The sequence below is a fragment of the Ciconia boyciana genome, chromosome 1 (assembly GCF_034638445.1).
Source record: "Ciconia boyciana chromosome 1, ASM3463844v1, whole genome shotgun sequence".
NCBI lineage: Eukaryota > Metazoa > Chordata > Aves > Ciconiiformes > Ciconiidae > Ciconia > Ciconia boyciana.
Window position 1 is genome coordinate 158,704,454 of NC_132934.1, and position 12,223 is coordinate 158,716,676.

Sequence of the window (12,223 nt, forward strand, 5' to 3'; positions counted from 1 at the left end):
TCATAAGAGAGAAGCAAAAATATTCTTTATTGATATAAAACAATGAGTTAACAAGGTTCAATGATAAATACAACAGTGGTTTAACAAGATTTGATGGCAAGGTACACTTGATTATTTACTGCATAGAAGACAGGGTCAGACAAAACTGTCAGGGAGACCCTGCTGTTGAGTCATGAGGTTCAGAAAGGACCCTCTTGCTTTCTAAACTCCTTCTCAGAGAGGAGCCTAGATGTGGTTGGATCCAATCCTAGTCCCAGACTTGGTCAACGGTTTACATCTAAAGGATTATATATGCACAATCAATCCTTTATATCACTTAGCTAAGATTTCAAAGTTTGGTGTGCTGTTAATCTCTTACTGAGGATCTGTTGTGGGAAAGAATCTCTCAACCTCAAGGAGTAACCTTGAGAGGTGTCCCTGCTCAAGGGGAGATCCTGGCATGCAGCTCACTGCCATGCAGAAGAGCTCCAAGGGCTCTGTTTATGGGAGCAAGATCATAGAATCGTAGCCATATTTGCATACCGACCACAGATTTCACTTTCTTCACTGTGGTTAGGTGGGTGCATTGCACCATAGCCCTTGGCTATTGTGTTGTTATCTGTCTTCCAAATCCACTTTGAGCCAGATGCAGCCATCATGACCAGACACATCCTTTACGACAGCCGCTGGTGATTATCACCTGAGCAGGGTTATGGGAGATAAAGGTCGGGGAGCGGGAGGAAGTACACCGTCACGGCCAGTGACGGTGCACGCATGAGCAGCTCTCCTGAAGGCATACAAGAAATTCAAAGAATGAAATCTAAACTTTCTCTTCCTCCTGTGATTCTCATTTCATGTGCTCAGCTACACCACAAGCCTCCTTTGCACACTTAAATATTAACACAGCTATTCTCTTGATGTGGGATTCCTCATTATCGTATGAATAAATGATTAATTGTTGCCATACCAAGCAAGTGCAACTTTTATAACTATATGAATCAGCACTGTGCCAAACCCTTCAAGAATTGCAAGAGTGTTCAAGGATTTATTGCACTTTATCGCTTCCTGGATCATTTAAAAGGAGTCATTGACACACAACCATTTACACAGGCTTGAAAGTTTGCCTCGGATGTACTGAGCGGTTCTGTATTTCAAAATGCAGACATACCTTCTTTCCCAGCAATTTAAAACTAGGTCTTTGCCAGAAAACTTCACGGCTTGTCCAGCAAATGCTACTATTTGCAATGGCACATCTTGTGTGTTACCAGAAGATAATATAAATGAAACTTTGAGTGTAATTTTAAGTACTGTTCTAACAATCATGCTGGCTTTGGTGATGTTCTCCATGGGTTGCAATGTGGAACTTAAGAAATTCTGGGGCCACATAAAAAGACCCTGGGGTATTTTTGTGGGTTTCCTTTGCCAGTTTGGAATTATGCCTCTCACAGCCTTCTTGCTGTCCCTGGCCTTTAACGTGCTTCCTATTCAAGCTGTTGTGGTGCTGATCATGGGATGCTGTCCAGGGGGCACAGCCTCCAATATCATTGCCTACTGGGTGGATGGAGACATGGACCTAAGGTAAGAGCAGCCATTCTCTACGTATTTCATGTGGCTTTTTACACTGTAAACTTTATATGGAAAAGGACTGTCTGATTTTTTTTGTAGCTTCCTGGCCCATGCATGGTGGAGCTTTCTTCTTGTAAAGATGTTTAGTTACTGTAATAGTAGTATATATAAGCAGAATAGCAAATATCCTTGGTTCATTGAGAATTAATGAGGAATACAGCAGAACAGAATTGTGTATATTAGAAAATGTCTTTATTGTAAATCTTCACATCCTGCAGAAAATATCATTTATGAAGACCGCTAAGACATTAAGGATTATGAAATTTTTGTCCAAGTTAGAACTACTTTTGTGATTTTGTTTCTCCCATGATCTTGGTCAGTAAAAAAAAAAATAACAAAGGATTTTAGGAACTGGATCCTCTGTACAAAAGAGTGGCTATGCAATAGTTCTTGAAGTAATGTTTCTTGAAAAAGACCACCTGTGAAAAAATATTTTCCCTCCTTTTGTGTTCTACACAATGAATAGACAGGCATAGATTTTCTCTTTGGGCACTAATACAAATGAAAATCACTTGCGGTAATTCTATCTGCTCCTGGCACCTTCTGCAAAGTCTTCAAACTGGGGGAAAGTTTTACAGGCTACAAGCCACTGACTAAGGCAGTCCTGCATACAGGGCGCAACGAAGAAACTCTTTTGTGGTGAAGTGTGATGGTCTCGGTGACAGGGTGCTCTGAACTCAGGAACAGGAATGTAAGGCACCTGGCATGGCCTCAAACATGCAGGAGAAGTGAACCTTACTCTTGATGCAAATTCTATGGGGGGTTCATTAACTCCTAACAGCCTTTAAAAATGAGCCATCTTTTTATTTTTATATCCTGATTACTTTGCTCTGAAATAAACAGGATCATTTCTCTGTTTCCCACAGAGTAGCATAAATTGGAGCGTTCATCCAATTTATCATACACCAGTCTGAACTAGAAATGGGAAAAATAATAGAAGTAAGAAAGATGTGGAGCTAGGGTGAATAAACTAAGAATGTTAATATTTGTAGCTTTAATAAGACATTTTTTCCATCCTTTGAAAACAGTGAACTTTTCTGTCACGTATAGGTGTTAATGTAATACCAGCTTTCAAATTATGTATGAGGTGAGCTCTGCTAATCACCAACTTTCTCACTGTGAAGGAAAGACCTATGATATTAGGAACTGTAAGACACTTGATTTCAATAAATACAGGTCTAAGAAACCACAGATAGAAAAATATCCAGCACAAGTCTGAAATTCTGTCCTAATCTTTCCTTGGAGGAATACACTGAGCTAAACTATGCTTTCTCAGCTCCGTATGTTCAGTCACGCCACAGAAATCAATGGTAAAAATCCAAATTGATGATGCTATGAGTAGGGTTTATATCCCATGATGCTGGCAGAGGGTGAATTAAATTGAAAATACTTATAAAAGGTTATTCTTCAGGTAAAGACCTTTACCTTAAGAAGTCAAAGATATGGGAGGTACAGCAGAGACAGCAATGCAAGCATCTTCAGTTCTTGATAGAAGAATAACAATATAAGTAGCTTGGCTGGTTTCTGGAGCCAGAACAGTATTATAGAAAGCCTGCCCATCATTTCATACAAGGTTTTGTTTTCAGCTGATAATATTTTATATTTATACATAACAACCCGTCACCATTGTCTACAGTCGTGCTTCAAAATGTCCCAGTGCAAATAGACCACCAGTTAGACCAGGAATTAATTTTCTACTGCTCATATAATCACAGGGAGGTGAAGTATGAGGTTTTATACCTTTCTTAGTAACTCAGGCCCAGATGATATCCTCTAAAGCTTCCCATAGGGACATATTGTTTTGACATCTCGTTTTGACATCTCTTGATATTTAACAAGAACAACTGCTTCTGAAACACCATCTCCTCTCCGCAGCTCCCCCTGGGAGCTTCTGTGAGCACAGGGACTGGGTTTAGAGAATGTACAGACTTTGGAGCAGGACACAGGGACAGCATGAAGATGTAGGAAATATGGAGGTAGGAAAAATAAGCTCTTTTATCCATTTGGGGCTTCACCTGACCTTAATTGTAGCCCCTGGTTCTTTTTTCTCTGTGTGTAGGAACTCTCTTGCCAGAGGCTCCTACAAAGTTCTATTCAATTACTCTGAAGTAGAGAGTGATAGGAACCAAAGTTAATGCAGATATTCCTGTGGTTTCTGTATTAATTGTTCTAGATTTCTGGATCTGCCCAGTTTGCGGGATGGAGTCAGTAGTCCCTTTTCTGAGGGCAAGAGACACAAAAGCGAAATCAGAAGTGAGGCTCATAAGGAAGTTTCCAAAGTCCCTCAACTAGAACTCTCTCATTATTTTTACGTCAGAGGAGTGTGATTTGTAGGCATAATTTTATCTGTTCTACTCAGATCCTGAGAATTTCCTCCTTATTTTAGCTGTCTTGCCTTTTCCTCCTTCTTCATTCCTGTAGCAGAATGCATCTTTTAGTGTGAGGTGTATCAGGCCTGATAGTTTCAAGACTTTATATTTTAAAACAGAAATGCCTTTGCACAAACCAAGGAAGTAACAATACATATGCTCAGCTTCAGTGAGTAGTTCTCAGCACCTACTCTTTGGCCTAGAGCAAAACAAGCCAGAAAAGGGAATTTTTATTGCATCATACATCCTAGATGATGTATGATGTAATATTTTTGTTTTATGCTGCTGACTTTGGAGTGAAATTTTAACACTCTAGAACTGCTGGTATAATGGAAAGCTCCATTTGATGTCCATCTGACCCTGTCCAGCTTACCACCCTCTCAGAGCCAGCCAGACAGGCAGCATGCAGACAGACTTGCCAACAGACCTTCCTAATGGCTGCCTGTCTGCCTGCCTCATTTGCACTGAAAGTTATTGTTCTGTGGCTGCAGAACACATTGATATTTTATGTTCCTTTCTTTTCAGCAGAAGCCATTCCTTCCATTTAGCTTTTTTCTAACCTGATATACAGGATAAATTGACTGTAGCCAGCAGCATTTCTTGCCCAACCTTTCATAAGCTGTGAAGTCGTAATAAGAAAATGAGAAAGACTATAGGCTAGCATGAGATGAACTGTCACTCTAACCAATTTCTTTGCAGCATCAGCATGACAACTTGCTCCACACTGCTTGCAATGGGAATGATGCCACTTTGCCTCTTTGTTTACACCAAGTTGTGGACTGATTCTAGCGCAATTGTACTCCCCTACGACAGCATTGGTGAGTCCAGTGAACCAACACTTTCCCTTCTGACTCTCTCTTTTATCCTCCTAGTAACAACCACCTTTATACTATCATCCTGCAGAGTCATGAAGAAACGACCCCAGATTTTTAAAAGTATTCATCCTCCTACTTTCCAATAACTTCCACGGGAATTAGGTACCTAGATCACATCATCCACAGTTCTGCAGAGCAAAGACTTGAAGTCACTATAAATATTGTACAGATATTTATCACAAGATCGTGCATGTTTTTCTTTCCAAATGGTTTGGAGACCTGCGTGGTACTGGGATAAGAATATAGAATGATTCGTACAGGAATAGCTGCTTCCCCTGGATGAAAGTGTTTGTAACAGCTTTAAGGCACAATCCTGCAAAGTGCTAAGTGCTGAGGCCATAATCTGGCAAAGTACTTAAGCGCACGTGGATAATTAAGCAAGTGATTAAAACTGCTGAGTCTCTTTGAAAAGCTGCAATCTACACCACCAGGAGTGGCTTCATTTGACTTCCTGTCAAAAATCTCATCCAGCTACAAAGAGAAATAGTCAAAGTATTTGAAAATACATGCTCCAGTGCTTTGCAGAGCTGTAGCCCTACTGCTTATCAAGTGTGGTTCCGTGTTGTGCTAATCTTAAAAGCCAGCAGAGTCACTGTCATAGTCTTCAATTTAATTTCCCATTGTCCTAGAGAAAAAAATCACATACATTGCTTGTGCTTTCAAAATAAATACTGGAGGGGAGAGGCCAAAACAAAAGAAGCTCTAAACCGGTTGTTGATATGGTACAGTAGCGAAACACCTGCAGACAAAATGAACATTTAATATAGCTACTCATATCACAGGATAGTGATGATTAGCACACTCAAATTTCTGTCTGCCTTTCTGATGCAGGTGAATGAGCATGTAGCTCAGCAGAATGGCAATTACTTCAACAGGCTGCCAAAGATAACAGACTTTGTAGAAAAGCAAATGGGCAGGTGTGGGTAGAGCGTGCATGTGTGCTCTGGGTTGCACATACCAGAAACATCCTCCAAAGGCTTTCTCTGTACCCCCAGCCACTCTACACGGTGTCTGTCCTCCTGTTGTGAACTTCTGCACGATACGTGGGCTTAACTCCTCTCTTCTTTTTTACAGGAATTTCACTGGTAGCTCTTGTAATTCCTGTTTCATTTGGAATATATGTTAACCACAGATGGCCTAGTAAAGCAAAAATCATACTTAAGGTAGGATATATAAGGCTGAAGCATTAGTAATTATGGACAAATTATGGAATCAGTGGCACCACTGAAGCAGTACATTGCTATTCATAGTATTAGTATCTGACTTCATAAGAGCTGGGAATTTTTCAGCAGAAAACAAATGAGACGCTGCGGAAATGTATTGCTTTCCCCCTGCACAAGCACGCATGAATTGCATACATTATTAGAAACCATCATTATCCAAAGAGCCTACTTTTGTCTTTGGCTACAACTATGTTAGTAATTGAGTTCAGTTTATAATGTAAACTGAAATTGGAAGGAAAATCATTCAGGTCAACTGGAAAGAGTTTTTCTCTGCAAAATAATAAAAAATGAAAACATTCTGAATCAAAAAAAAAACTTTATACTTTTAAACCAGTTTATTGATTTTTGGGGGAAAATTTTGAGTGTGAAGTCAATTTTTATTAAAAAAAGTTTCAAAAATGTTCCAACTGTTAAAAGAATCTAACAAAACTATTCACAAAATTCAACTATCTTTGCAAAATAGTTTCAGATGCATCAAAAATATAGGGATTTTGGCAAAAACTATTCACACCAAAAGAATAATAATAACAACTTAGCTGCATTTAGTGTTAATGGCAAATTAATCATTTTGAACATTAGGTTTAGGTTTAAAGTGATTGTCAGACGTGCTGAGTACCCCTGGCCTTTGTTAACCCTTCTTAGTTAATGCATATGTTTTCTAAATTTTCTTAAAGAAAACTAATCTGGCAACTTGTTATTGTACCTATACTTTGTTATCATTTCTCTGCTATCAGCTCAGGAAGCATAAAACACAAATGAGGTCCTTTTAAGTCAATTCATTTTCTTAAACTCTTAGCTTACTGTGTTGTATTTTTAAATGCACTCACAGCTTACTTATGAACTTGGATACTATTGAGTGCTGGTTTCAAAACTGTACTACTCCTGTTTAATCAGTTAAGGGAAAAGCATGGACTTGAACTCACATGAAAAGAAACTCTACTTGCTCTCTCAGCAAAACACTGTTCCATCCTCTTTCTTACCGAGTGGGTGAGCAACCCACAGCAGGGTCCATTGACAGTTTGCTTTATGTAGGACAATGAAGCATCAAGTGAAGATTGAGCCGTAGCTGTCAGATTAAGGTCCATATAGTGAGAAATGGAGATAAGAGCACAAAGACAGTGTGCCAGGTGAAATAGAAGAGCTTGTCATGGCCAGACCATGTTTCTTCTTCCTAGGTGCATGTGGTTAATAGCTCAGTAAAACAAAAGTACTTGTTCACTCAGTGCTCTTAAAAAGGTTTCAGCCAAAGACTGATGAAGCCAGTTCAATGGGAATACACATTTCAGCTGAGAATGGATTCTCCTAAGCTTAGCCCCAGAAGTCTGCTGGTGAGATCCCTGGCAACATATGCCAGAAGGGCAGACATTTCACTTGGATATTGAGAAGAGAGTGAGTTATTACTTTTTTTGACAAGCAGTGGTGAAGACCTCAGCACATTCAGCCACAGGAAATAAGATCAACTCAGTGACTATGTCTATGTAGAAATGCTATACGAACTCACAGCCAGTTTTCAAACACAGATTTTCAGCCACATTAAAGATTTACTCCTCCTCTTGGCAAATAATTTCCTATCACTAACAATCTAGCATCTAGTTAGTATACGTTATACTAAGCCCCAGAATGTGACTGCCTAAGAAGTGGGGAGGATATGTGCATTATATTAGGCTGTCAGTTTCCCAACAACTCTGGGGAAATTTTTCTAACGTGTGCACAATTCCTTGCTCACGTCACACCTGTGAAATTATTTTTAATCTCCAGTTCTAAGTGCAATTATAGCCAAGGCTTCAAGAGACTAGTTTTACAGGTATCTGCTGTAGATACCTATTATAGCTGTGCCTTGATCTATATCTATAGTCACACATTGAAGTATATCATACATCTCCTGTTTGGGAAAAATGGCAGCTATCTAATCTGCCTGCTGTGAATTACATTGCCATAAACTTTAGGTTTTATGTTTAATAAGATATTTCAGAGACTCAGAGACACTCACGGGCATGTTTGACACTATGTTTGATGCCATTAAGTTTTGTTGGGGTCTCTTATTCACACAGTCCTTCCTCTTTCCCCTCACAGGTCGGTTCCATTGTGGGAGCAATCCTCATCGTGCTCATTGCTGTGGTTGGGGGAATACTCTACAAAGGCTCCTGGGTTATCTCACCCAAATTATGGCTCATTGGCACTATATTTCCAGCAGCTGGCTATTCTCTGGGATTCATTCTGGCCCGCATAGCTGGTCTGTCTTGGCACAGGTATGGAATTCTCTGTAACAAAGACCTGTAGCCTTTTTTCAGCTGTGAAAAAAGTTTTTATTTAATGATTAATCAATGCTGAGAATGCTCCCTAAACATTAGCGACACTACAGAGTCACTCATTCCCAACCCTGTTTCTGAGATACTATGTGTAGATAAAACTTTTTTTGTGCACATTTTTATTTACAGATTTTGACTATACTATTCCCTCCAATCTTTCATACTTCTTCCCCTTGTGTGCCCATGTCCTACACTTCAAATGAGTGAAACAGACCTGATTAATAAGTGTGTGGGGACTGCAGTAAAATTTCTCATGAAGATGCAGCCACCTACAATTTAGAACATCATTACAAGAGAGGGAGATAGTGAGTGCCGCATACGTGGCTTGAAGGTGGATCACAGTCCTTCACAATAGCTGAACTGCCATAAATTGTGTGTGTTCTGGTGGTAACAGCCATATGACTTGTGGAGTGTTTTGTTGACTATGTGAGCTGAAGGATACCATTTTCTTAGTTAGCCATTACTGTATGTTTCTTGCTTATCCAGATTACTAAAAAACATAATGCTGCTATTTCACAACTGTATTTGTATTATTCCCTTTAGATGTCGTACAGTGTCTCTGGAAACAGGAATGCAAAACTCTCAGCTGTGTTCAACTATAGTACAGCTCTCATTCACTCCTGAACAACTTGAACTGATGTTTACTTTCCCAGTCATCTACAGCATTTTCCAGCTGTTGTTTGCACTACTAATTTTAGGAGGTAAAGTATAGATATTTTCTATTATAGCATTATAATTATTATTATTTTCAGTCTCATTTTTCATGGATATGGAGAAAACAAGAAGGGATTAAAATAATAGAATAAAAAATGGTTAAGTAAATAATGACCCAAATGATTACTGAGCGTCGCCACTGTGCTGTGCCATACATAACTAGGAATATACATGGCTCAGTTCAAGATTTGGAAGACCCTTTTTTTCAGCACAAGGGAGGGGATGTCCACCACCTACAACTAGGCACATGCGAATACATTGAGCACAGGATTGTTATTACCCTCGGCTGAGGAAGGGCAAACGCATCTTCCACTGCTCCAGGGTGCCTAGGCATGCAGCTGCCCGACAGGGCCATCCCCACAAGCATGCACAAGCTCCCCCTCCTACCAGCTGTTGAAAGAATAGGCATTAGCTTCACGGCTAATGTGAGAAAATATCTTCCATTAAAAGTAAAGGTCCCTTTTTCCTCCTACATACACCTCTCATGAGTTGCACTGCTGCTACTACAACCAACCTACTGAGGGCCAGGACCAACAGGACCTTGTCCCTGTTGCTCACACCTAAGACCAGCTGTGACTATTGAGCTCCCACTCCCAAACCAGCTGTCTTACCTGGCACCAGAGCACTGCCCCAGGGACACAGCCTGTGAGGAGCAGCCCCAACTCCAGCCTCTCTGGCAGGCAACAGCATGGGGACAGTCGAACCACTTTGTCCCAGCTCCTGCCAAACAAGACTCACATAAAAGTAAGGGTCAGTCCCACAGACCCAGCCAAGATCCCAAAGGCTTCCCAAGGGAGACAGGCAATACTTTTAAAAGTTACTGCACACGACAGGAACACAAAGCAGACAAACACCAAATGCAGAATTTAGAATCTTTTCCTTGTTATTTTCAAAACTTACTTTTCCAGTAATGAGTGTTGTTGACATAAAATAATTAAACATAGCTTTAAAGAAACCACCTAGAGGTGTTGTAATGGTTTAATAATTTAAGTAAGGAAAATGTTGCATGGCTACATGTCACTACTGTGCCTTTTTCAGGCAATTGTTATAATTTCTTTATTTAATACTAAATATATACCAATTCCCAGGCTACCGTGTTTACAGAAGATACCGGGTCAAAACAAAGACAGATGTCGAGAAAACAGAGGAAAAAGAGGATTCAAAATCAACGTCATCGCATGCTAAAATAAATGGAGGATTTGTATCAAATGAGACCAAAGAGACAATTACCTCTGTTCCCACCAGCTGAAAAGATATAAGATATACAGTTTACTTAAAACTTTTTTTCATATGCCGTTGCTTTATGGAAATATTTAACAAAAGGAGAAGTTCTGCTGATATTGTGCAGTAAGACTTTAAAATGATTAACTTACGAAAGATTTCTACTTTGATTTTGAACATGGTTTCTGCCACAATTGTAGAATCTGGTTTTGAAGCTAATTCCCTAAAAATATTTAATGTTTTATTATGGCTTATTTACAGAAAGGCAGAATAAAGGTGGGCTATTGTTAAAAAACCAAGCAGATATTTGCATTACCAACTCCAGCCCATGATCCTGCAAATCCATCTGCTAGTCTCAGCCCCCACACCAAACAAAGAGAAATCCTGTAAAAATGCCTGAGCAGCAACAGGAATTGATGTGGAAGATCTGATAAGGCTGGAGGACTTTCACTGAACATGAATCAACCATGAAATTGGAACAAGCTAATAATGAAATAAAGTTTCATTTAGGTCAGTCTGGGCAAACTAGAGTCATTGCACTGTACTAATTGCTTGAAGCATTAATTTATTCTAAAGCTATAATTTTAACACGTGCAAGGTACCTTATGACTCTATTTTTTTACCCAAAGTAATAGAAAGTAACAGCTTTGTATCTTCAGTCTGGGTCTTTTAGGTGCTGGAAGCATGAACAGAGAGGCAAAGCTGAGGGCATAAGCCTAGAGCAATTTTAGTGTGACAGCTGCATACAAAGGAACAGGCAGAGATTTCGGAAGTGTAAGAAATTACTAACTTCTGCACTGAAAGGGAGGCATTTGAAAGTGGAACAAAATTGTTCCTCATTCATCCAGGACTACTTTCACCACTGTTAATGTGAGACAATAGTGCCTGTAGAGGGTTATATATTTTTGTTATTTTAAGAACTCAATAAATTTGAACTTACCAAGTGTCTGTGACATGTAGACACTGATGTAGTTGATAACTTCAAGATTTTAATTATATGAACCACAGACAGAAATAATTGGATGTACACATACGTTATTCATCTCTGAAAATTCAAGAGTACATATGGAAAGTTGTCCTAAGTGTGTAGAGAAAATGAGTATAATTCTAACAGAAACAGTGCAGTAAATTTTTTGCAGCTGTAATTTTTTATGGATACATTCAGTAACATTAGTCCTGTAGCTCTTATGTAAAGAAAACATCCAGAGAACTTCAGATTAAATGAGTGAGAGGTTGACTCACCAAAAAATTCAAGAATGAGCCAACTATCAACACATGGAAACTATACACCTCTTTGTCATATTCAAGTGGACCTTCCGAGGTGTTGTGAGTTAATGTGGCAGGTCTTTTACAACACAACTGAAACTGTGGAATTTAAGTTCCCAACATGTAGCTTTCCACTGCTGCAGAAATGTGCCCAGTATTAAACAAAGAATAAATTATTTCTACCTACCTGTGGGAGAAAGGGTCTTGAAATGTTCCTGAGTTCTGGGAGGTTTGAAGCTGCTTCGCTTTCAGGAGGAGTTCAGAGTGGTCATAACCTCCAAGGAGTAGTTTAACACTTAGCGGGAGTTAGCACATAATGAGGCATGCTATGTTTTATAGAACGACGATTAAACAGAAAAATGTAGTGCAGTCTGTTATGGAGGAATCATAAATGTGAAACAGCACATTTATCAAGAAAAGGATAAGCTGCTATTTGTAACATCTGTAGTAAAAAGGCTATTGTATTTTTCCTGCGTCCATCAAAAAATAGTCAGCAAAAGTTAGTTAGGATCATGTCTTTCTTACACACCAAGCTGCTACTCTTTCCCCGTGCTAAACTTCAATGCTTCCATGCATATTTTAAGCAGATTTTGAAAATGTATTGACGAATAATAGTTTGTCTTGCTTATACTATGTGTGCG

General features: G+C 39.3%; 1 protein-coding gene across 1 annotated transcript; it reads left to right on the forward strand.

The window, feature by feature from the left end:
- The first annotated feature begins 1,135 nt into the window (after positions 1-1,135).
- SLC10A2 (solute carrier family 10 member 2) lies at positions 1,136-10,344 on the forward strand. Its single transcript, XM_072855689.1, has 6 exons — positions 1,136-1,557; positions 4,674-4,792; positions 5,924-6,012; positions 8,146-8,321; positions 8,925-9,082; positions 10,184-10,344. The coding sequence occupies exons 1-6, from the start codon at positions 1,136-1,138 to the stop codon at positions 10,342-10,344; spliced, it is 1,125 nt and encodes a 374-aa protein (XP_072711790.1).
- Positions 10,345-12,223: the final 1,879 nt, after the last annotated feature.